The following is a 25,711-nucleotide window of genomic DNA, read 5'->3' as shown; positions in this document are numbered from 1 at the left end:
TAGCTACTGTAACAATGTTTAATTTAAGGCACTGTGTTAAAGCATTCAATGCTTTGTTTATTGAAAATGACAAGACATTCTTCACAATACAAAATTATACAGAATACAAACTGTATACCAAGTCCAGTATAAAAAAAAGAACATTACAAGTGTTACAAAGGTTTTTCATTGATTTGAAATCTCGTCTTCATTTAAAAGATTTTTGAGAAAAAAAAAAGAGCAACAAGGCACAGCCGGTACTATCTGAGAAGCATAGTGCATACAATACATACAATACCACAACTGGAAACAACTGGTTTCAAATTGTGATGAACATTTAAAAAAAAAGGAGAAACGTTTTTTTTATTTTTTTAAACAAGATTAAAATAACCAAGCTCTCTGCACAGAATGAGCGGCTGGCTAGTCTTTTGCAGCTCGCTACATGTCACTGCCGTCCATTGTGGACAGGGTCATGTGGAAATGTGCTGTACTTTATCACAAAGAGCCAGACGTCTCACAGACATCGTGGCGTATGGCTTTTACCAAGTGCTTTCAACCACTGGAATCTGAAGCAACGCAAGTGCAAAATAGTGAGGTCACATACTGTCTCTTAGGACATTTCTGAAGCAAAATGTAACAAGACGATGATGATGATGAGAAGCTTTCAATAAGAGATGGATGATGAATTTTCACAGACCCTGGATCAGGATTTGTGGGTGGTGGGGGACAGGAGCAGAGAGGAGGGTGTTCCTTCCAGGTTTGGCAGGGGGACAGGCATGTGTCCGTTGATTAGGCTGGGGAACTGTGGAGGAAGAGAAAGGGGCTGAGAGTTAGTGGGGAGGGGACGGAGGCTCTATGAAAGCTGCTTTCCGGTGAGGAACTGCAGCATGCTCTGGTTTCCTGTTTTTTTTATTCATTGTGCCTCTTCCTTTTCGTCTCTGTCCCCAGTACCTCCACAACAGAAAGAGAAGTCAACATTATTTGTGCGCAGAGGATCCGGTATGGTTGGTGTGTGTGTGTGTGTGTGTGTGTGTGTGTGTGTGTGTGTGTGTGTGTGTGTGTGTGTGTGTGTGTGTGTGTGTGTGTGTGTGTGTGTGTGTGTGTGTGTGTGTGTGTGTGTGTGTGTGTGTGTGCACGCCGGTGGAGGGGGTGTGGTGTGTGTGTGTGTTTCACAAATGAGGAGCAGCTCTCAAACCAGTCCACCCTGTTCAAACTGGCTCCCCAGGGCTCAAACAGGAAGTATTCACAGGATTTCCTCTCCCTCTCACAAGCACTGAAACAGGACACCTCTGCTGGACCTGCTTACTAAGTCTCGACTAGTTTCAAAACCGTTGGTGTCTGCTATTTTTCAGAAGCTTTAAGTATAATATCTGTCTGTGTTTGCCTGAAAATGCGAAATCTAGAAGACAAAGACACACTTTACTTTAGACTGGCACTTACGTAATGAATGGACAATGCTAATGTACATTATAGTCATATCAGTAAGACATAAATGAGTCCATGTAAGTTAGGCTATAAAAACTGGAGCCAATCCCTTTATTACCTGTTGTAAGTGTCTGGAAATTGGTTCATCTTAATCTCTTCCAAAAGAACCTTCCCGTCTCTACTCACCTGATTCTAACAACTGCTGGGAAGAACGGGGATTTTACAGCAGTGCTAATTTCACCTGCACGGCTTCGTTACTTCCTCCTTGGCTTTCAAGCGCTACCAGTAAACAATAATCCTTTGAGCACACCTTCTGTTCTCATCTCCTGCTATTTTTGTCCCCATCTCTCTTCCTCTGTGCGTCCACACCTGTGTGTGTGTGTGTGTTTCTTACCTGGAAGAGGGAGCTGTGGCCCTGCAGCCGGGCGGGGCTGAGCGGGGCGACTGGGCTCAAACTGCTCCAGAAGTGGATGCCTGACAACAGCGGACTGTGAGCCAGCAGCAAACCAGAGGGAGTCTGCGAAGGGAGAGGGGGGACACAGAGGGAGAGAGGGAGGCTTTGTGTAAATAAGAGAAATGAGTGAAGACAACATTTTTTTTAAAAGAAAAACACTGGTTGGAGAGTATTGCTCTGAGGGCTTCGGTAATGCGAAACATGCTGAAATGGTAAATGGACGTGTATTGGCGTTTGGAAAAACAACCTGACGGAGCAGGAAGGAAGTCTGTGGTTTCTAGCCCAGAATACAGGGGTGACGTGGGGAGGAGAGGAGGAGGTGTACGGTGGGGGTTGTTGTTGATTGGGGGAGTTGGGGGAGGTGGGGGAAGGGGAAAGGGGGGTTCCTCAAACACTTGGAACGGCAACCAGAGAGAAAACATATGAAATCAATTTCTCCCTCTCTCCCCTGGTCTTCTCCCCCCCCTTCACTCCCCCTACTTTCCCCTGTGTCACCTCAGAGAAGTGAGCCAGTGTTGCGGAGGGACCCAGCCCTGCTCCCATTATTAATGGAATTATTGGAGCATATGGCATCACTTAGGGCCTCTTCCCCCCTCTCATAGGTTGGACTTGCAGAAGATTCCTGTGAATCGCTTGTTTTCCTCTGATCTCACTTTTTTTGCGCCCTCATAAACAGACAGTGCGAATGTAGTATTCAGCTTCTGATGCAGCGGAGAGATTTTTTCCTTTGTGACAACTCCAATGTAAACACATTATTAACTGAAAAAGATGATTAAATGCCAGCTGATGCTCGGAGCAGAGCCTGCGGGGTTATGTCTAGGATCAAAATAAACCAAAATGCCACAGCTGGATGAATCTGGCATTGAATTTGTGGCAGAAAACGCTCTAAAAATTGTCCCCGTAAAACCTGAACCCATCTTACAGCAGTCATGCTGTTTTAGACTGCACAACCAGAAGAGGTTAAAGAGCAACTACTGAATTTACAGCAGTTTAAATGAGCAAATCTACATTTCTACAATCGCTTTTATATCTCAAACTTTAATTTGAAGATAGACATATTTCTACAAGGTTTGTAATTTGCAGTAAACATTCTAGCAGTAATTTTGGCTTTTAACCGCACAAAACTGTTTATTGAAGCGATTCAAAAGGTTCAAATCCAAACCAAACACAGACAATGACTCATTAAGTTAGTCTACATTTACATTTGGGCAAAACGATGCAAAATTCCTTTATGACATTTAAGTGCCTGTGTGCTAAAACTTATACCAATTTACCTTTTCAGACTTCTTCTCTGTCGGTTTCTCAGGGAAACTTTAGCTCAAATGGCTACTAAAATAAATATAGCGGTAGTCTTTCCACCAAAACATGCCAGGCTGTGTCAGATGTGTCTTAGGGATGCTGACATCATACCGAGAGATCCCATCATCTCCCGGTGGCCGCACACAGGGGGGCAGACACAGAAAGCATCACAGAACTATTCTCTTTCTGTCTGAGATTTGATTATTATTGGACTCACTGTAGTTCGATGTGGTCTCTAGTCTACCTTAAATTATTGAGAGCAGAAATAAGAGAACTTGTAAAAATGGGTCAAAGGTGGCAGTGGGGTGTGTAAACGCGTCTCCACTAGACAGAAATGAAGCCGGTTTCAGAGCAGTCTCAGGTGTGTGCAGCAGGCAGAACAGGCAGGCAGAATACCCGGACACCTTGAATGGGTCGCCAGTCCTCTAAAGTGCTAACAATCATAATTTAAAGTCTCTAAAGAGGGAGGGACACCCATTTGAACATGGGCAGGACACACTTCATTCAGATGGATCGTCTCACCTGTGCAGTGAAGAAGGCAGGAGTGAGGGAGCCAGACGGCAGTGCTGGACTGTTGAGGGCGATGGAGCCGATGTCGCTCCCTGTGAGCAGCAGGGACGGGGCAGAGATCTCCAGAGCTTTGGGCTTTTTGCTTTTAGGTGGGAGTCCATCTCCTTGGTTACTACTACTACTAGTAGAGCTACTTCTACCGCTGCTGCTGCTGCTCCTCTTCTCAGGGTGGTGCAGGGCTCGCTCCCTGTGCCCAGAGGAGAGGTTGAGGGGCTGAGCGCTCTGCTCAGAGTCCTCCTCCTCCTCAGCCGCGGGGCTCCAGCTTCGGCCGAGCTGGGGGGTTTGGGTGTGGTGGGGAGAGGATGGGGAGTGGAGTTTGGATAACCTGGGGGAGACGTAGGACTCGGGTTTGGCAGAGGGAGGGGACCTCCTGTCATTGGCGTTGGTGCCAAAGCGGATGACGGAGCGCGGCTCCTCCTGGCGCTCCCGCAGGGCACGGAGCAGCTCAGGCTGGTTCTGCAGGGAGCTGATGCTGAAGGAGGAGTAGAGACCAGAGCGGAGGTAGTCGTTTCGACACTGCTGCGCCCCCAGGGCTGCCAGAGTCCTCCTCTGGGCCTCCTCCTCCCCTTCCTCTTCCTCCTCCTCCTCTATCTCTACCTCCAGCTCAGAGGCTTCTCCTTCATGGAGGGGAAACCTTCCAGAAGCCAGGCCCATCTCGACCGCCTGGGGGTCCATCTTCAGGATCTCAGGGAAGGACACAAACTTATAGACAAACTTCTGGCCAATCACCTTCTTGATGATGTTCTGTAACACAAACAAACACCGTAAATGATGAGGAGAACTTTCTACACACTCATATCAATGTAGAAAATAATAACAGGACATGTCGACTATCATCAGGGAATCTGGGATGATGACAAAGGCCGAACTGAAACCACTGTGTGTTAAGAGTGCCACATCACAGGCAGATTTCTACTGCGCATTTTATAAGAAAGAGGAAGTGGAAGTGTCTATCAGGAGGAGATTGTGACGTTAAACAGAACAGCAAAGAATCTGTCATGGTACTACACTACTTTCAGTTACAAAAGCTGAAATGACACGACAAGCTGGACTAATCCACGCGGAGGCAGCTCCTACACAATAACCACAATCAGTTACATTCACCTTGTCGTAGTAGTAGCGCAGGGCTCTGCTCAGCTTGTCGTAGTTCATGTTGGTCTTGTTCTTGCGCAGCCCCCACAGCTTGGCCACTTCCTCTGACTTCAGGAGCTTGAACTCTCCGTCTGTGGACGTCCAACATATCAGGTGCTTGTGACTTTGGTCCAGCAGCAGCTGCAGCAGGAACTGCCACAGAGTGATGGCACTGTCCATACCTGGAATAAAAAAAACCCCACATACTCAACGTGTGACGAGTGAAAGGATTTGACACAAACATCAGAGCCGTCATTGGCTATTTTTATCATCATCATATGACGATGTCTGAGGTCTTCTTCCTGTGGACTTTTTGTCTGTTCAGAGATGTCAGCTGACATAGAAAAACCACCAAAACTACCTACTCATACACTACCTGCCAGCTGCTACAATGACAGAAAAAGCACAAAACTCAGAGGGAGACAAGCCGGGCAGCTCTTTGCACCCTACTCTCCTCATTACTTTCTATATTTCCGACCTGTTTTAGAGCACGAAGAGCCGATATTTCATCTTAATTAAACGCCTTTTGTCCTCGTGTCTGTCCGCTTTACGGCACACGGGCTAAATTAGGTTACTGTCTGAAGAGGGAACGGCCTGTTTGAGCTCTAACATGTGGTGTAAGGAAGAGTAGACGGGTGATGAATAGAACAGTGTGTGTTAAAGAGTGTAGTGTAATGTAGCAGCGGCGGCGGCAGAAGAGAAAAAAAAAATATAAGGAGGAACAACAGCTCAAGCCAGAAATATGCTGCGGTTCAACCTGGCCCTCTCTCCACAGGAAGTATGACGGGCCCAGGGTGGGTTATTCCTTTAATAGAGGAATGTGCAGCCTCGAAGCTCCTGTCTGCCTGCTAGGAACTCACATATTAATGAAAGGGAGGGAGGGGGGAGCTGTTTCTGTCACCACAGACAGACAACACTGAAGGATTGATTGATAAGTCAAATGACTGATAATACGTTGATAGATAATTGATTAATCGTTAGGTTATGTTTAAGTTTTAGACTTTTGATCGAAGAGAACAACAGTTTGAGGAGAAACTGTGATGGTCACTTATTTGTTTTTACTATTTCCAAACATTTTAGAGATGAATTCATTTAAAAATGATGATCAAAAATAATAATCATTAGTACACCAGTCACACATATAGATAAAGTCTGTAACATTATCTTTAATCAGATATTTACTGCTCTTGTTAGTTCATTTTTTTACTCTTTTAGTTTATTTCCAGAGTTTTTATTAAATTAAAAAAAGTGGCATATTTATAGTATTTATACATGTACATAGCTCCTTGTAAAGCTGTACACTACCTACAGCCATACACACTGATGGACTACGTTCTCATTCTGTATTCTTCTCTGTCTTATCTGTGGATGCGAGGAGTGATTCGTGGCCGATGCTCCAGAGCAATAATAATAACAGACCGGCCTTTTCAACCACTGCATATCTGCGTCCAGAGAGGAGACGGAGCGAGAGGGAGGGCTGAACTCATTTCCGACACTCGCTATCCCCTGAGTTTTCTATCTGCCATGTGAAACTACAAACCTGTCAAAGTCAGGACTTCCTCCTATTCTACTTCCAAGGACAAATGGTGAGGAGAGGGGATCCCACAGCAGGGGAGCATTTCCCCAGTCCTGCCACACTTCCCACTAAAGTCCCAACGGGGAGAGGGTCAATAGATCAAATCATTGTCCCCTTTCCACAGCTCCACCCTTTAACCCACTCTGAACCCAGACTTCACTGTGGCTTTTTAAAAACACTTTGAAGTAAAAAAAAGTAAAGCTCACCAATACAGGGCTACAATTAGACCAGTGTGACTTCCAAACATTCACCTTTACAAGATGCTGCAAACAGCAGCACAGGGGGAACTTTAAACAAGTACTGAGCAACACCTCCTACAGACACCAGAAAATACCAATAACCTCACTGCTGATTTATTAATATTAGACAGATAGGCCAACCACACACACACACACACACACACATACACACAGATAATAACCTCACACACTGGCCCTACAATGAGCCAAGCGCAGACACAGTGAGAACCGCAGACATGCTATAACTCTTTCTAGGAATATTACAGGAGCATTGCGGCAACCACTGGTTGTTGGGTCGGGGATCGGGAGCTCCTGCTGCGGATGCTCGGACTGAGAAAGTCTCGCTGTGCCGCACAAAGCCATCCAGTGTGTTGGCTGAACGGAAACTCCTAATGAGATTAGATGGTGTGTGCAGACATTACTTAGCCATGACTAAATCTGCTCTCTTCCTGTTCGCACACGGTGGAAAATTCAACAGGGGCCCAATAAGAAAAGCATCTCTAAAAAAAAAAAAAAACAGCGGACTCTTTTTTTGTGTTTGTTTGTTTGTTTGTTGCATTGCTCGTCTTTTGTTTGCCCTCTCTTTCTTTCTAGAGGAGGCTACAGTATGTATCCGGGATTTCAAAGCAGTAGCAGAAACTTTACGCACAGAGGTCTGGATCTCTATTCTTGCTACACTGACTCATTTTCAAGATGTTGCTCGGACCGGAAGACGGCACACAATCGCGTCCGAGTCTGAATCTGTGTAACTATTCTTCATCAAAAAAAAAAAAACTTCCCACAAAAGAAATACAAAAAAAAACAGCCTCGATCCGAAGAGTTTGAACACAAAGCAGAAAAACCTCACAGCAGAAAGGGCAACTTACATAAAGTGTGAACACGGTCGCTAACAGTTCCTAATCATGCATTATTTCACACCTCGACAGACAAACCCACAAAGCAACATGTCAACACAGAAAGAAAGAAATGGTTTATTTCACGTTACCTGCGATCTTTCACTCAGTCTTTTTTTTTTTCCTCTCTCTCTCTCTCTCTCTCCCTCTCCGCGAAACTTTTACGGTGAAGCTTGTGTGATTCCTTGTTTTTCCATGCTTACTTCTGGTCTACACGGTTGTGCTGGACTGAAATAGGATCCTGGGCTTTTTCTCTTTCTGAGCAGGAAGTTGGAGCAGGCAGACACAGAGCCGGCTCACTTCCTCTCCCCGACGATTCCCCAGGCAGTTTGCCGTCTGTGTAAACACACTTTTCCTCCCCTCCTCTTCTCCTCTGCCTGCCCGCTGACGGCCAGCAGTGGGCCTAACCTTACTCTGTGTTGGCACACATGGTGATACAGAAACTCCTACAGACCCTAAACTGACATCATCAGTCCGACTCCGCAGCCTGCGGTGGTGCGTTCAGGTACGCCTCGTTAGTTCGCGCACTTCCATCCGCAGGTCAAAAGTCATGTGTTTAAAAAAAAAAAATTATCGTATGGGGACTAATAATTTACTTTTTGATCAAGAAATGCAGCTTTTGTTAGTAATATGCATATTTAAGTTGGTGTATTATTATTATTATAAGTGGGGAGAATCTGTCAATAAAAATAAATGCAGCTTTTTGTTTGACTGTATGAATTTATGAACAGTGGAGGATATTTACATTTTACGACAGCATAAGAGACCCTTACAAATTATTTTATTAAAGAAAATTAAAGAAATGGAATATATGCATTACAATACATTTGACTGTGTAAATTAATATGGAATAGAAATGAAAATATATGTATGCAAAAAGTCCAGTTGCAACGCTTTCAAAATCTTTATATAATACTTGTTATATACTGTTTGCCTGTTATTTTAATGCATTTCAATATATAATAACATTTTTTATTATTTTCAATACTAGTATCTATATATACATTTGTTGTTCCTTTTTTAAATCCTTAATTATTGTTGGAAAAACCGAAATACATATATTTAACAAAAAATGTTTGATTTGAATTTATTCTGAATATTTTGTCAAAATGAACGTAGGTTGCTAGTTAGCCTTTTTACATGAAATGTTAAACAGTGATAGAATAAATGATTTTTACCCCCAGTTGTTGCCTGTCTGATTAATAGCCTGTTTAGTGTTAGATAGGGCCTGCTGGTTTTTAACAAGTTTGGCAGCCGCTGTAGTTTCTCCTATACACTCCACAGCCCGTTCTCATTCCCAGGCCGTCAAATACAAATGCGAACGACATTCAGTTAGTTGCAATCTGAAACTTCACCACTAGATGTCGCTAAATGGGATGATATTCTACAAAAGTCCTCACCTGGCATTGATCCGTTGATGTTGAAAATACATGGTACTGTAAATGGTTTGCAACTTAGATCACTTGGCCCAAGGGGACACCAAGAGATGGCTACATTTAGGCACCATATTAAATATAGTTTTGGTAGCACTGCTTTAGATCCCTCTCATTTTATTTAATTGTTTTGGTAAATGTCAGCATTTGTCATTAAACACAGTTCAGACTGAACTGATTTTGTTCTGCATCCTGTCAGTTTGTTAAACCAGAGGTCAAACAGTGGATGTGGAGGCAGGTGATGAAACTGGCTCCATTGCAGTTGCGTGTTTGTGATATTGACTACAGTACAAATGTTTGTTTGTAATAATATTCAGCTGACTGGCTGTTTGTTTGTTGTAACCTAGGCTTTGTTTTTGCTTGTTATGAAACAGTGTTTGCTCTGTGATGCAAGACAACTTTCATAGAAATCTGACAAAGCAAAGCTAATCTAATCTAAAAGGGTAATTTGGGATTAGTTGAATGTTTGGTAATGTGGTTAAATTCAGGGTAGAAACTGTTGGCAGGACACATTTCTGCTTATAAATAAAGTGGGACCCTCACGAAGAAGAGTGAATGTGAGATTTTGATGATGCACTTAATCTTTGCAGAATAAGATCTAATTGCATCATAAGATTAAATTGTTACATGCCTACCACGAATCAAATTTAGTTTTAAATATTGTGTCAGCCTCCTATAACATTTACACACACTCGAAATGTCTGACAAGTGGAGGCTGTTCTCTCTCAAAATGAAGAGAAACATTTTTATGAAGTCATTTTGAGAATAAATTGGTTCAGTTGTTACACTTTCAGTGAAATCCTGTCTAACTGTCTGTTGGCCTTCAGCAGAATTCACTCACCATGTCTGACTCCTTCACCTGGACGCTTCCATGTTTTATTCTGTGGTTAAATCACGTGAACGCCTGTGGGTCAGTATGTCCAAACATCCGTGTGACCGACCTGTGGAGGTCAGTGGTCCCCAGAGGTGTGACACCGGCGAGGCGTGGCTCTCCAGCGGTGCGTCTGATTGGCGGCTGAACTTCAGGCGGCTGAAGGTGGTACCTTGAGAGCGGCGAGCAGCGCTCACTGCAGCAGAGTCCCGCTGAAGCGCAATGCCTCGTTTTACTGTCCACATCCGAGATGAGTGGCTGGCAGTGCCCTGCCGGGATACCACCAACACCATCCGGTGGCTGGGACATGAAGCTCTTAAACGCTACATGAAGAACAAACCAGACGACGGCGGCATCAAGGCCCTGAAGGACACTCGTTTTGTTGTGCGCAGGTGCCAGGGGTTAGGTTTGTTGGACGCGGATGACACAATCGAGGATGTACTGGAGGATAATGACTTTGTCGAGATCGGTAATGACCGTGTGCATTTAAAATATAAGAAATGCATGCAGCCCATTTGGGGAAGATTGGAGATGTTTTTACCACTAGCTGTGCGTAATTGTGCATGGTTAGTTATTTACCGACGGTACGAGGCATTAAATGTAATTATATGATCTACCAATGAGAGAGAATATGTAAAATGTGCATTATTGTCCTCTCTTACAGCCATTGACGGCGACACCATGTCTCCTGACTTTATCCCGTGTGAGCCTGGAGTTTCTAATCTGTATCCTTAAACTTAAGTATTTGTGCCACTATTTGTTCTGTAGTTGGAACTAAATACTGTTTATTAAATCACTGTTTTTAAATGTTATCCTTAATTAAACTATGTGAAATAGTACAGCAGCATACCGAGAATCAGCAGAAGTAAGTACCTATTCTCTGTTATACTTTAAAACGTATTACTGACAGCCTCTGTGTAACACGGCTCTTCCTGTGCAGTACATTTCCCTGGATGGCAACAGCCTGACATCTACAGATCTGGTCAACTTAGGAAAGGGACTTTACAAGATAAAGGTAATGATCAACACATTTGTTGTCATGGTTGTTCTGTGGTAATCTTTGACTTAAAGTAATCATTCCCTTTGTCAACATTTTCAGCTGACTCTCGAGGCAGAAAGAAAAGTTGTGCAATCCAGAGAGCTTTTGGACACCATTGTTAAAGAAAACAAAGGTTAAGATACATTTAAGAATAAAATGCTTTCAATGTTAACCAGCTACGGCAAAATTACAGTATTACAAAAATCGGTGATCCCATGTATTCACATCTCCTATCTCCTCCAGTTGTCTATGGAATCACAACAGGTTTTGGCAAATTTGCCCGAACAGTCATTCCTGTCAGCAAACTCAAGTAAAGTCAATATGTTACTATCTGGTTTCTTTGTCAGCATTAGATCATCTGAATGAGCCGTTTTTATGTGCTGATTGATGGCCGTGCACTTCTTGTTCCACAGGGAGCTGCAGGAGAACCTGGTGCGTTCACACTCAGCAGGTAATAAACCTAGACAGACACTCTCAAGATCTTCAGCACACCGGATGAAGTGTTTTAGGTTGTGCTGTAATTATATCAGTATCATTAATGTTCTACTATGGTGTGTAGGTGTGGGAAACCCACTGAGCCCAGAAAGGACCCGCATGCTGCTCGCTCTGAGGATCAATGTTCTGGCCAAAGGGCACAGTGGAATATCTCTGGAAACCCTTCATGCCATGATCCAAGCCTTCAACGGTAAACCACAAGCCTCACTTTACCTGAGCTGACCTGGGATATCAGCTTCAGTCCACTGCTGAACGCTTCCTTTAGGGATCAGTATTGTGCAAGCTGACTGTCATATTACCAATCATCTCTAACTTACTTTATCCCCGCAGCTTCCTGCCTCTCCTTCGTCCCTGAGAAGGGAACAGTCGGTGCTAGTGGAGACCTGGCACCTCTTTCTCACCTGGCCCTGGGGCTGATGGGAGAGGGTAGGATGTGGTCTCCTAAGAGCGGATGGGCAGATGCCAAATATGTAAGATCTTACAGATAGAATTGTGGCTTTTCCAGGGTTGTATGAATGTAACTTTATTAAAGGACTAGTGTGTAGAAGTAGTGAAAGGCCTTATGTAGAGGCAGTTTTTGGGTTGTCCTTTCTGAGCTACTGTAGAAACATGGCGGACTGCCTCTGTAGAAAATGTCTCATTCTAAGGTAACAAAAACACAACAATTCTTATTTTCAGGTAATTATACGTTAATAAAAACATACCTATGAATATTATATACAATATCCACCTAAATGTTACACACTGGACCTTTATTGCTGCAGGAAATGTGCCATTTGCTTGTAAGAGTGAAAGGTTGCAAGGTCCATGTTTGCTTTTTGATGACCCTTTGACCTTTTACATGTTTTATTTTTTTTCTTTCATCTCTGGCCAGGTCCTGGAGGCACATGGACTGAAGCCAATATCACTAAGGCCTAAAGAGGTAAAACCAACCAGGCTCTCTCATATTTGATTAACCTGCAGTAAATGACCCCGGGTTCACTGGGTAGGCTACACATTGTGGTCTCCCAGGTACAGAATTTATAAGAACCAGAACGGTGTTTACATTTACAGTTATACAGCACAATATAGTGCATTCTCCTAGTAGCTTCTTTAAATGGAAAATATGTTAATCTCACTGTCTGTCTTTCCCTTGCAGGGTCTCGCTCTGATCAACGGGACCCAGATGATCACCTCTCTGGGGGCGGAGGCCGTGGAGCGAGCCCAGGCAATTGCTCGGCAGGCAGACATAATCGCCGCTCTGACCCTGGAGGTGCTAAAAGGAACCACCAAGGCCTTTGACAGTGGTGAGCAGCGGCAGTAGTGAACATAATCACAAACTAGATGGAAATATTTACCTCAAACTTCAAGATTCTGTATCTATTCCGTCCTTCCTCATTTTCTGGTCTCCCTCCTGCAGACATCCACGCGCTGCGTCCCCACCCAGGACAGATAGAGGTGGCCCTACGCTTCCGCTCGCTGTTGGACTCTGATCACCATCCATCCCAGATTGCAGGTCAGAGAACAGACCCAGATTCTAAAACAGACACGTAACACAACATTATATAATAATGCAAAGATATGGTTATACACTTAACACCTGGGCAGTACTGTTGCCTCACAGCAAGAAGATCCTGTGTTCAAACCTATCCACAGCTTACAGCGCCACAATGTGTGGCGTTTACATGTTGTGGTACCTCACCTGACACATATACATCTCTACCACTATACAGAACATTTCTACCTCTGCCCTTGATCAATATACTGGTTTTACAGCTGGAGCGTTGCACTGTGGCTGCCTACAACTCAAAAATAGTTCAAATGGGTCAAACACAGAGAATGTATAAAACCAGGGGGATTAATAAAGGTGATATTATGCCTGCATTGAACCTTTAAACATGTAGTACTTAATGTGTGTCATTTGGTGTTTGATGTTTTTCCAGAGAGCCACCGGTTCTGTGACAGAGTCCAGGATGCGTACACCATGCGCTGTTGTCCTCAGGTAACCTCAAGTCAAGTTTATTTATACATCCCAAAATCACAACGTGTCTCCTGGAAAATGAACAAACTCTGTGGTGGATTCTCACATTCAGATTGTTAGACTTAAAATATTTTTCAGTGGTTTTCTGAGCATAGCCTCCTGTTTCTCTACACAGGTTCATGGAGTCACCAATGACACAATAAATTTTGTCCAGAACATCATCAATACAGAAATCAACAGTGCGACTGACAATCCTGTATCCTTCTGTGATATAAAGATGAGAAAAGTAATCTAGATGTGCCACTTTTGTTTCTGCACTCCAAACTTTAGTAGGGCATCCTGATAGAGCTGGCACCCTGTGTACGAAGGCTGAGTCCTTCCTGCAGTGGCCATGAGTTTGAATTTGACCTGTGGCTTTGGTGCGTGTCCTCCCCTCTCTCTCTCTCTCTTTCTTCCCCCTTTCCAGTTTATCTCTTAAGCTGTCCTGTCTAAAGATAAGATAAAAAACTACATTATTTATTTTCCTTAACAACCACACAAGATGGTATTCGCTGAAAGAGGTGAGACCATTTCAGGTGGGAATTTCCATGGTGAATACCCAGCTAAGGTATGCATGTTTGTGACTGTGAAAATATTTTTGGTATTTGTTGTAGATTTCTGTTCTCCTCTCTTTCATTGCCCCTTACCTTTCTCTTATTAGGCTCTGGACTTTTTAGCCATTGCAGTCCATGAGCTGGCCTCTATCAGTGAGAGGAGAACCGAAAGGTTGTGTAACCCTTCACTGAGTGAACTGCCTGCCTTCCTCGTCAACGAGGGAGGACTCAACTCAGGCTTCATGATTGCTCACTGCACCGCTGCTGCTTTGGGTTAGTGTACAAAGGATACAAAATAAATAAAGCACAAACATCAGTAAGGTTAATTATATGTCACTATGTGTGTTATGCATGAACCATGATTCTAATGTCCATTTTTGTACTCTCTAGTTTCAGAGAATAAAGTTTTGTGTCATCCATCTTCTGTGGACTCCTTGTCCACCAGTGCTGCCACAGAGGACCATGTGTCCATGGGAGGCTGGGCTGCTAGGAAAGCCCTGAGGGTTGTGGAGCATGTGGAGCAAGGTAAGGCTTTTTTTGAAAGATCTGGGCATCATTGAATTGGATTATTATTAATATAAAAAAATCTATCACAGTAATTGTCAAAATGGAAGTGGGAGTCAAAATGCTAGACACAGTGATGCAGTTACTAAAATAACAACTATAGTGTTAGTAGTACTGTAAGTCTTGGACTGGCGTCAAATAAAAAAATTAAACACTAGCAATTTAAAAAGATTTGATAACCACCTAATTTTAAATAAGCTTCAAAAGCAACAAGAAACAACATCCAGTTCCTGGGGCCTCTGTTTACCAACTGTGGATAAAACTGCATCAGCAAACAAATCAATTTTCAAAGCTCATTGAGGATATACTGGTTAACCATAAAACAGGCTGAAAAAATACTTAACTGAATCAATGCCAGATTTGTTCTTTTCTCTCCATGTTTTTGTGTAACAAATACTCACAGGAAGATACTATAAGACATAATATTAGCTGCAATAAGCTTTCAACCTACAATATCAGTGGCTGTTCTACATGCACATATAATATTTATTTTTAAATAAAATTGTAATACATCCACACATGCTGCACAACTAATTCAAAGATTTGATGAAGCAGAGCATTTTCAATGGACTCCACATCTCTAAGTCCTCTGACATTTAACTTTAATTTTAAGGAACACACAGTTCTGAACATTTATGACTTTTTAAAGCTCTATTTGTGATCTGATAATCTCATATTATTCAATGTCTCTCACATTGTGTAAGCCATTCGCATGTGTCCAGTATTTGACCTTACTGGAAACACATTGTAAAGCTGTACAAGACTGTAAAGTAGAAATATCAGATCTTGTGTAACATTTTAATTATGTAACTGGACACTAATGAGAGGACTGAACTAAATTAGACATATTTTTAAAATAGCATCAAATAGCCAATTAACACAAAAGGAGAACTGGCAACATTATGCAAATCTAATTGATGTTTTCTGGGATCAGTTCTCGCTATAGAGCTGTTGGCGGCCTGTCAGGGTATTGAGTTCCTCCGCCCACTTCGTACCACCACTCCACTGGAAAAGGTCTATGAACTTGTGCGCAGTGTGGTCAAGTAAGTCAAACATATGTGGCCAAGGTACACAGCTTTCAGTCTACTGAAATGATGTGCAGGATAGTTAATATTTATCCACTGTTCCACTTCTGACTCTCATACTCTCAACTGTTTTGCCGTTAACAGACCGTGGATTAAAGACAGATTCATGTCTCCAGACATTGAAGCTGTGCACCGTCTTCTACTTGACCAGAAGGCAAGTGACGTTAATTCTCAGTCAATGTGTCCAACCAATATCAACCCCACAGGGATGTATATTCAGGGCAGAATTGTGATTTTTAAATTATATTTCCTACTCAGGTGTGGAACGTGGCCAAACCATATATTGACAAGTATCAGACGGAGTACATCCCAGAGTCTCGTCCCGTCTCTCCGACTGCCTTCTCTCTGGAGCCTCCGGCATCACCGAGGAAGCGCGTTCGTCTTGAGTGAAAGAAAGCATGTCCAATTTTTGTTTATTTTTCAACAACTAAAACTAAAAAAACATGATATATTGACACTTTTGTTAATTTGAATGAAAACCAGCAACAATCTTTGATCTACGATAAAATTTGATTGTTTTGACCCTTTTGATTTCTGACATTTAAGGTTTTTAATCCTTGAGGATATCTTGGTAATTAGAGAATTAGGTTTGCTATATATATATATTTCTCTAGTTAGTATTGGGAGTAAAAGGTGCGCTGTGCACTAGAGTTGTATTTATCTATACTTTGTTGTCCCTTTATAATATGCCTAATTTGGTTTTTATTGCCACATGACTACCTCAGCCATTGTAACATTTTCATATAAAATATTTTTTAATGATGTAGCACAAACACAACTACAATTAAGTGTTGTTTTCTTTCTGGTGTAATTATATAAAATCTTAAACGATTGTCATCTATACATTTCCAACTTAAACAACACAACAATAAAAGTTTTTAAAGCTGCATTTCTGAACAGTTTGCATGATTATGTAAAGCCTGCTTTCTGCTCACTACTCCTGTTACATCTGTTCATTTAGGGTATGTTTGTGGTTGACAGAAAATTACTTTATGATTCACTCACATATGTATCATTATTATGATTACTTTGAGTATTAGCTGTGGTAGAAGTACTGCTAGTAGTAGTAGTTGACTATGTGAGATCACAACAAATTGTACGAAGTAGAATGTAAAACAAAAGCGACTGTGAAGAAGGAACTGCAATATAGCAAATATTTCTGTAAATCTATATATATATAATGTATGGTTGGAGGTTTATCTAACTGTAAGTTGATCTGACCAGAAGCTCCTGATGGTGTCTGGCTAAAGGGGAACAGACGGCTACTCAACAGTTGATGAAATAAGTTGATGGCTGTAAATTAACACCATTTATGTCTAGGTTTAATGTTTGAGCATTAGTACTGTAGTTGTTGTAGTTATCAATAGGGCTGCAACCAACAGTTATTTTAATCTGTTGATAAATGTCTCTGCTAATTGTTTTGCTTATAAAATGTCAGAAATATAAATATCAGCATTATAACTTCCCAGAGCCCAGGCTGATGCTTCATCCAACAATCAGATTAAAAGTCAAAGATATTCAGTTTACCATCATATGTGAACAAGAACAGGATCAAATATCCACATTTAAGACATCGGACCCAATAAAATGTTTGACATTTTTATTTGAGAAATGACTGAAACAACTGATCCATTTTCACAATAGTTGCTGGTTGATTTCCTGTCAATCGATTCTTTAAGCAACAGATTGTTTAAGCTGTAACTATCTGTGAAATAATACAAAATACATTAAGAAACCGATTAATAGCCCATCAAAGTTGCCCCTTTTGTTCAGTAACAGATGAGCAAACCTTTAGATAAATTCAAACAATGAATATCAGCTTGTGGGATTTGATGATTGTGTTTACATGCATACTGCTTTTGTTTTCTGTGTGCTGAACCTTGGGGAAGTTAAGTTTAACAGAAGCTTCCTGGTCCAGTTAACCATCGCCTACCTGTCCAGGCTGAGAGGCCACTCTGCCACCTTCAGGTACTGTGAAGAAAAACCAGAGGAAGATAAAGCGGGGGTATGTCACAGACCTGTAAAGGCAGCTTTGGTTAACAAATTCAAAGGTTACACAAACAAATCAGAACAGATAGTAGCACAAGGGGCAGACGATGTGCACAGAAATAGCTCAACCATACAATACAAACTTTGTCATTATGTATTTATCCTACACAGGCTAAAGTACTTCCTGATTAAACAGAGCTGAATCTCTGTTAGAGGTAAAACCAGAACAAAAATATCCACCTCCAGCTTAGGCCCATGTTATAAGGGTTTATGGGTAAACATTTATGAGCAAGTAGGGCTGCACAATATGGTAAAACATCATATTGTGATTATTTTGACCGACATTGCAATTGCAATATGATTCACAATTAGTGTGGGACTGATTGTTTTTTCAGTATAAATTATATTAAATTAATAAGATTAAAATCATGATGATGTGAATTTTAGGGGGATTCTGTACCGAACAAACTGATTTGTGGGTCAGGGCATCTCTTCATGACTACAGTACTTCATTTTAATGCTGTTTTGTCACATTTTACATTTATTTTAAAAAATGCATCTTCTGATTTGCATATTGCACTTGGCCATATTGCAGTTTCGATAATATTTCATTTGTTGTGCAGCCCTAGTATCAAATCTAATAGTTTCATAGCATGCATAGACACCTACAGGGTCATAAATGGGCATTTTCTACTTTTTAGTTATTACGTTTAACAAATTATTAAAATCCCATGTTAATGAATACATATATATATATATAACGTATAACAATTTTAACACTTGCAGTCTCAAAAGTCTACCGGTGTCAACCAAAAACACACTTTATAAGTAACATTAAGCCCAGACACGTTGTGGCTAGCAGGGCAAGAAGCAAAATAAGCCAACAAAGTCGTAACTATTTGCAGGAACAATAAATCCAACAATACCAGCGTTGTCGGTTAGATCGCACAAAAAATAGAGTAATAGTACTAAGATTTGTTAGATATATATTAAAAAAAGATGTCTCCTTCGAGCCGGATTCGAACCAGCGACCTAAGGATTTCAGCTGTGATGCCTCTACAGTCCTCCGCTCTACCAACTGAGCTATCGAAGGGACGGTATACGGTGGGTCCACACGTCTGTACTAAAAGCTCACCTCGCTCAAATCTGTAATGTTTTGTAAAGTAATTTCGGTCCCGTTAACTTTATGTTCAAAGTGCGGCCGCGCCCGAGCTGATGCGAGTTACCTAACGTTCGCTCGCCTACCTAACAAACTAATGTCATTCATTACGTTAGCTTTCAGTGGAAGTGAAGTCATCGCCGCCATAAGTTAACAGGATAGCTTTGCTCACCTGTAATGTAACAATATAACGTTAATTGTAACTGTGCGTCTTCTTCGATGCCATTTTTCTGAAATAATACGGCAACAATGCTCAACTTCAAGCGATCAGAAATGTGTGATACGAAGAAACGGCAAAACAATAGGCGACTGCATTTCCATCGCAGCCTACAACTGCAACATAAAACAATAACGCGACAGCAACCGACCAAACTGCTTTATATGGCAAATCTCCGAGCTTACATTAAAATACAATGCAAGGCATAAAAGCACCGAATCAAAGTACGGAGACCTCGGGGAGAAAGGGTTTTTGGCGGTATTGTTTTGGCGTTTAAGTTATAAATGTGTGCATCAGCATGCATTACATATATAACCGGGACATCTGGTCACCCTGGTCGGGAATAATTAGCTAGTAAAAGTTGGGAAGCCACTTACGTGTAGAGAACCGCTTAATGCCACAGATAATGTAAGGTAACTTTAGTCCTTGCACATTTAGCGATTATAGGAGGCTTGTGTGATTGGTTGTTCAAAGATCGAATTTGTGATTTGATTTCCTTATGAAAGATGGATCTCGCCACTTGATTGGCGTTTAGAAAGATGGACTAGGCAGCCGCGGTTGGTTGTCAAAAGATGGACTTGGACATTTGATTTGCTCACAAAAGATGGACTAAACTGTAGGGATTAGTTCTGAAAAGATGGACTTCGAGATGTGATTGGCCATATCTGTGCAGACAGACAGCATTGATGGTTGGAGCTGTGTGTGTGTGTGTGTGTGTGTGTGTGTGTTAACATGCATTGTGTGCTCTTCACAGTGTGTCTGCAAAGAACAAAGGTACTGCTTAGATCTCAGGCAGTGGCTAAAGCCCAGGTTATCTTCCAGCTAACACCAGAGAAGAGGTAGCTTCAGTACAGAACAAAGTAATAACATCCTCATTTGGGAGTTACTGTAACTTTAATTAATTAACAAAAAAATATCAGTCCAGGATAGTTTTTAAAGCAGTATTTGTTTGCAGGGGAGGGGACACATTTAGCATTACGAGACATTTGTATAGTAGTTAGGCCAATAAAAGACAGGCAGGTTAGCTCTTCTTATTATCACTGCCATCTCTTACAATGCCCCAAACAACAGAAAATAGTACTGCTGTTATTTGTGCACAGGGTTTATCTTTGTAGAGCAGAAGACACTTTGTTGTTGTCTCTGCGTTGCTGGTAGCTGCTGTTGGTCCAGATGTTATTGATGTGCTGTGATATGTGAAGTACATTGTTACCAAAGATGGGTTGTGAGTGAAATGCATATCAAGATAACTGCATTTGACTGTAAATAATATATTTTACAACTACACTGTTACCAGTTAATATGTTACAGTAGATTCCTTTGATAGACAGGAGTGGATAATTTTTTGTAGAATAGTTCCTCATTGGGATTTCCCTCATGAAAAGGTCAGTGTTTTATATGTGAACATGGAAGAAATACAGATGTTTTAGTTTTAGACTGGGAAGATTTAGCTTTTACATTTTACCTGATGGTCTCATTCAGAATTAGTTAATCGCTGCAAAAGTATGTTGTGTTTCTTTACTGAAGATCTTATTATAGTAGATACAGTGATGATGATATTTCTTGAAGCAGGTCTATTACTAACATCTTCTTAGTAAAATCCTGAATAATGAGTTCATTTGTTATTGTGGATTTGACAACATGACAACAAATTACTTGTAATTATTTATAGCACTGGGGATGTATTTCTTTAATTTGTCTGAAGCCCCATCATTTTATATTTATGTGCACTAAATTACCACATTGTTCCTTAATAGTCTCTTTATTTTTTAAATTCAAACCTTATTGTCAGATTTTTGCCACTAGGTGGCATCATTCCCTCAAGAAATGACCAAAAACCTCTTTCTTGAATAAACACAGCTACTGTATGTATACTAAGAGATATAATTTATTTGTTGAGAACATTTTAATTTAGGTCAAGTCAAATTATAATCTATTGTGTACACATAACTAAGTGTTATGAATGTAAAAAAGTTCAAATATTTTTAAATATAGTAGGCTATGTGCTTGACTTGAGGTTGTCTGGGGTTTGAGGACATTAGAGGTTTACCAGCTGATTGCATGTAATGAGGATATTTTCAGGTGTTGTGTCACATTGACAGATCAGCCTCTGTAGCCTCTTAGTTTGGTCACGATTCTCTGAACTCATAAACAAACTCCAATTACACTTACTGTGATATGCTACCTTCATTTGCCCTCCGTCAGGCTCACTAAACCCACTGTAAATTCACAAGAGGGAATGTTAGGGTATAGGTGAGAGATATTGGTATCAGTGACTGACGGCGAGTCCTCAAGCTGCTCTAGTCACATAAAATGATCGGGTCTACTTAAATACAAATCCAAGGATACAGTGTTTGCCCTTTACTTGGGTATTTCTACTTCCTGCTACTTTCTACTTCTATACTCCATCTTTCAGAAGTAAATATTGTACTTTTTACTTTTTAACATTTATTTGAGAGCTTTGCAAATTAAGGTTTTACATGCAAAACACAGCATAATTTTAAAATATGATGTTACTTGATTGTTACTCATCTGTATATAAAATAAAATTAGCCCCACATCAACCCACAGCTACATTAAAAGGTTGCTTCCACATTAATGCATCAACAATGGTAATCTAATAATATAAAACTTTAACATTCCAAAAAGGACTTTTGTGTATTATGAGTACTTTTACTTTTAATATACAAAATAACTTGTGTATTTGTGTCTTTTACTTGCTGTAGAGTATTTTTCCATTTACCTTAGAAGTACTTCTTCCACCACTGGAAAAGGGTTACGGAGAATTAGTTTATCTGTTCATCAGAAAACTGACGACAATAATTGTTTTCAGTGAGGTTTAATAAAGGTTTGTAGTGATAAATGGGCCTGGCTGTCATGCTGTTCTTTGTATATATTCATCCTGTCCTGACCTGTCAGACAGCAAGGTTATGTGTTACATGTGTAGCTGCACCTACATAAAGTACATTACAACAACATGGGAACAAAGATGGAGCCTAAAGCAGGGTCACGCTGGTGAGGCAGCCGACAAATTCCTCTCATAACACAGACAAAGTCTGAAGGGTGGATCTTCAAGACATGTTACCATCAATCATAACCTCTAATAGGCGGCTTTACAACATGAACGTTATGCTTATCTTTAATCTTGCACGAACTTTTAAATGCTTTGCACTATTTACCTCAATAAAGTGTGTTTAAAAGCAGTAAAATACTACAATTAAATGGCACAGTTAGGAGCAATTTCATCTAAGTAATGGAACTATATTCTGTCAGCAAAGCTTCAGCAAAAGGCCTCCTCAAGATTAACAACTGCTAGTCTTCAGTCTCCGTTCCAAGGTCACTGTGTCCGTCACATCCTCATGGGCCATCCCACGTGACCTCGGCTTTTTGAAAGTATTTTGTTATGTACCATATCGAATGGAAAACAGCTCCTTTTGGCTGTCTTATGTGGACATTTCCTAATCCTAACACTCTGACATTGTGCCAACCACATCTGTGTCCCATTTCCATACTGCATGCCAATACTATAAAGTATACACTAAGTACTAATCTTTATAATGGACTGTTCTGGAGGTTAATATACAATTAATTTACTGTACACATTTGTACTGACAGGAAATGATAGACCCATATGTGCGCCAGTGAATGTCAATTGAGCTGTTACTGTGGAGCACTATGACCAGTTTCATATTTAAAAAAATATGACAAATAGCCACTAAATGTGTCTTTTCCTGAACTAATTCATGTATTTTCCAGGGTCATGAGTGGAGCTTCCACGTTAGGAGTACAATACAACGCAGTACAACTTTATTGTCCACCAACAGTGGCTTTTAATAAAATGTTATATTATGTCTGAGTTATTTTGCTGAAGGGTAGGTTTTGAGTAAGCTGTGAGTAGGTTAATGTATATATACATGTATATATGTGTGGGCATGTATTTTCATTCGCAATTATTATAGTGACTCAGAGGGATCTTATTTATATGTTTTTATGGTCTGTTATTTATTGTTACACTTAAAAATATTGGTATTTCCTTATTTTTTAAACTAGTATTCACTGCTGTATTGCAGACTTTATGTCTGCATCTTTTTGATTTAAATGATAAAGATAAAAATGCCACCAAAAAAACAATTGTTACCACATCTCATCAAGTAAACATGATCTGTGATGTTATATCTGCCTTTGGCAGGGTTAGTTTGCTTTTTCAGCTGTCACCTGTCAGATACACAAAAGCAGAACTCACACCTGTGGTTTTTGTGTAATGTTAAAAGTGTCTCCCACTGTAAATGATACTGTATGTTTTTTTTCTGCTTTTATTCATGTCATGTTGCAGGTGACATTCAACAGGTACACTTTAGCCTTCTGTGGGCTTCCTGTTCCCCTCCCATAACAGTAAAAAATAAAAATAGGACACATCCGTCTTGCCTCGCTTTTATGAAGGTGAAACTCTGTTTCTGTGTCCACTCTTAAAATCAGGCTTGTGCTCAGTCATCTGGTGAGTCCTTCCTGTGTCAAGAGGTGATGTAAAATATAGAGTATAAACTTCCAGAAGTGTCTGGATGGAGAGAGTTGAGGGGGAGAATGTGTGTGGAGGGGTGGGGGAGTAGTCTTAAAAGTCTCACTACTGTCACAGTATGATATGAATATCTAACATTATTAATGCCAAATGAGTTATGTCATGGGAAGAGTTGTATTTTAGGACTAATGTTTACATCACACAGACCCTGTTTCATTTTTTTGTCATTACAGATTAAACCATCTGTTGAAATGTGGGCGAGAGCAATGTTATGGCTAGGAACAAGCAGACAGATAGCAGTGATAAACGTCATAAAAAAGCAAGGAAACTAGTGACAGAGGGGTGTTTGGAGCCTTCTGCTTAACGCCTGTAGCCTGCGGGCAAGGCACCTACCCTTCTTGCCTGGAGCATGTCTGGCTTTTTGTCTGGCTTTTACAGGAGAGTAGACAGATTACTTGCAAGGGTTGAGACGGTTCAGTGAGCTGAAGGTACTAGGTGACATGGCAGCATGAGGGGGGAGGGAACCATATCCTTTTACAGTCTGGAAATAAAGCAGGCCAGCGGCGTTGGAACGGCCCCGCGTCTGTCATCTTATTGGGCCATTGGATGACGAGGCCACGGCAGCACCACTGATGGTGGAGGTCCAGCACCAGACTGTAGCAGACAGGGAGGTCATTTAATGTGACAGAAATATTTCATGTGTTAATGAACAAACTCCTCTAACTGTCCTGGACAATGCCTGACATTACCCTCATAACTGCATCTGTCTATTATTTATGAGTCTTTGCCTGTGGTTGCATCATAAAATCATAAGATAATTAGCCTACTGATTATAGAGGTCTGAGTCAGCTTTTTAATGGAATAAACTGTTCTGAAAACAATATTTGTTTTTTATTATTATTGATGTTAACGCTCTACCTTGAGAGTTTTGGGAAGGTGGTGAAAATGTTTGGAGCCCTGTACTGACACCCTAATGCATCCTGCTGTAAACATTTGCCTAAAAGTCACAGTCGTCCTTTCTAAATGTTAACATGTTTGTCCCATCCTAAATGACAGCAAATCTAAACTAAAACCATTACTGGATAGTGTTAAATATTATGTTATAATGTATAGAATAATACAGTTTAATGATCTACAGCCAATAATAATCTATAATCTATAATCTATAACCCAATGTGTTTTTCTATTTAATTCTATTATAACATGTTACTGGCCAAGATAACCATGTATATTGGATTGTAATGTGCATGGTATTATGGAATTATATATGACTTTTCTTTGTTTTGACTATATATATTACAGCCAGCAGCCAGTTAGCTTAGCTTAGCATAAAGTCTGGAAAGGGCAAGCCTTTTCCCTGTCTAGAAGCTACAAAATCTGCCTCTTAAGGTCACCAAATAAAGTAATTATAAGTATTGTTCAGGAACAAGACCGGACCTCATTCAGTAATCCTATCACCTGCGCCTCGCTGATTCAACCTGTGCTTCTCTAATTAAATCATCGTGCACACCTATGTAAGTGTGTCTAACCCCTCGCTCCCGTTTATCTCAGTTCTCGCAACCTAGCCTTCAAATCCGAGTTCTTCTCTCCTCCCTCGCAGTGGGCACGACGGCGGGTAAGCGGTCAGCACTGTGGCCTCACAGGAAGAAGGTCCCGGGTCTGAACCTCCACCTTCACAGGTTTGCACATCCTCCCTGTGTTTGCATGTGTCTCCGCCGGGTGCTCTAGTTTCCTCCCACCATCAAAGATACGCATGTTAGCGTTAGTACTTCCTCTAAGAAATTATTTTTTCTATCTATTATTGGAACCACTGGGGATGATGACATCGTAAGCTCCCTGAGACACCTTGACAGGGAGTTATGTGCACGACTATTTCTTGGCCAGATGTAGTGACTTCCTGGAGTCTCAGCCTGGCAACCTCACAGTGATAACATGACTCCTGGTAGTTACTGCCCCCATATACTGTGTCCCATTTTATACACTGTTCTTTTTTTTTACAGAATAAACAAACAATATATTTTGTGTAAATTAGTGAGCTTTAGAGGTGCAGGTAGGCAGACCAGGCTAGCTGTTTTCCCTTGTTTCCAGTCATTGTGCTAAGCTAAGCTACCTGGGTGCTTTATTTACCAAACAGACATGAGAATGGTGTCAATCCTCTGATCTAACTCTCAAGCATCAAGAAAAGCACTTAAATCGTATTTTCCCCAAATGTCATACTATTCCTTTG

The 25,711-nt window shown here is 41.0% G+C and overlaps 2 protein-coding genes and 1 non-coding gene across 4 annotated transcripts; 1 reads left to right on the top strand and 2 right to left on the bottom strand.

The window, feature by feature from the left end:
• Positions 1–36: 36 nt before the first annotated feature.
• On the bottom strand, positions 37–8,049 carry LOC127352910 (ETS domain-containing protein Elk-3). 2 transcript variants are annotated; one of them, XM_051381758.1, is made up of 5 exons: positions 7,659–8,046; positions 4,832–5,040; positions 3,680–4,471; positions 1,799–1,921; positions 37–781 (listed from the first exon to the last, which is right to left on the bottom strand). In XM_051381758.1, exons 2-5 carry the CDS (start codon positions 5,036–5,038, stop codon positions 683–685), a joined length of 1,221 nt encoding a protein of 406 aa, XP_051237718.1. In that variant the 5' UTR covers positions 5,039–5,040; positions 7,659–8,046; the 3' UTR covers positions 37–682. The 2 variants fall into 2 exon arrangements, with proteins under 2 accessions (XP_051237718.1, XP_051237719.1); XM_051381759.1 differs by lacking the exon at positions 37–781 and adding an exon at positions 788–930 and having other exon boundaries at positions 7,659–8,049.
• A 2,000-nt stretch (positions 8,050–10,049) lies between these two features.
• Positions 10,050–16,493, top strand: hal (histidine ammonia-lyase). Its single transcript, XM_051382802.1, has 20 exons — positions 10,050–10,339; positions 10,535–10,595; positions 10,708–10,735; positions 10,811–10,885; positions 10,970–11,042; positions 11,153–11,219; positions 11,323–11,360; positions 11,469–11,594; positions 11,735–11,874; positions 12,279–12,326; positions 12,543–12,690; positions 12,804–12,899; positions 13,327–13,385; positions 13,540–13,620; positions 13,906–13,971; positions 14,065–14,230; positions 14,348–14,482; positions 15,456–15,564; positions 15,691–15,760; positions 15,865–16,493. The coding sequence occupies exons 1-20, from the start codon at positions 10,093–10,095 to the stop codon at positions 15,994–15,996; spliced, it is 1,965 nt and encodes a 654-aa protein (XP_051238762.1). The 5' UTR covers positions 10,050–10,092; the 3' UTR covers positions 15,997–16,493.
• A 2,106-nt stretch (positions 16,494–18,599) lies between these two features.
• trnay-gua (transfer RNA tyrosine (anticodon GUA)) lies at positions 18,600–18,688 on the bottom strand. The gene is given in 2 exon segments: positions 18,600–18,635; positions 18,652–18,688. It is a non-coding gene; the product is annotated as a tRNA-Tyr (tRNA).
• Positions 18,689–25,711: the final 7,023 nt, after the last annotated feature.

This window comes from Dicentrarchus labrax, unplaced genomic scaffold (assembly GCF_905237075.1).
Source record: "Dicentrarchus labrax unplaced genomic scaffold, dlabrax2021, whole genome shotgun sequence".
Taxonomy (NCBI): Eukaryota; Metazoa; Chordata; class Actinopteri; family Moronidae; genus Dicentrarchus; species Dicentrarchus labrax.
The sequence above is the reverse complement of the archived record's forward strand: the minus strand, read 5'-3'. Positions and strand labels throughout refer to the sequence as shown.

Bases quoted from the DNA above. Each gene is read 5' to 3' on its own strand.
- LOC127352910 (XM_051381758.1), bottom strand. From the start codon at position 5,038: ATGGACAGTGCCATCACTCTGTGGCAGTTCCTGCTGCAGCTGCTGCTG. The intron at 4,472-4,831 runs GTGAATGTAACT...TTTGTGTTACAG, and splicing joins TGCGCTACTACTACGACAAG to AACATCATCAAGAAGGTGAT. The intron at 782-1,798 runs GTAAGAAACACA...CTTCCTCCACAG, and splicing joins GCCACAGCTCCCTCTTCCAG to TTCCCCAGCCTAATCAACGG.
- hal (XM_051382802.1), top strand. From the start codon at position 10,093: ATGCCTCGTTTTACTGTCCACATCCGAGATGAGTGGCTGGCAGTGCCC. The intron at 10,340-10,534 runs GTAATGACCGTG...CCTCTCTTACAG, and splicing joins TAATGACTTTGTCGAGATCG to CCATTGACGGCGACACCATG. The intron at 11,043-11,152 runs GTTAAGATACAT...TATCTCCTCCAG, and splicing joins CATTGTTAAAGAAAACAAAG to TTGTCTATGGAATCACAACA.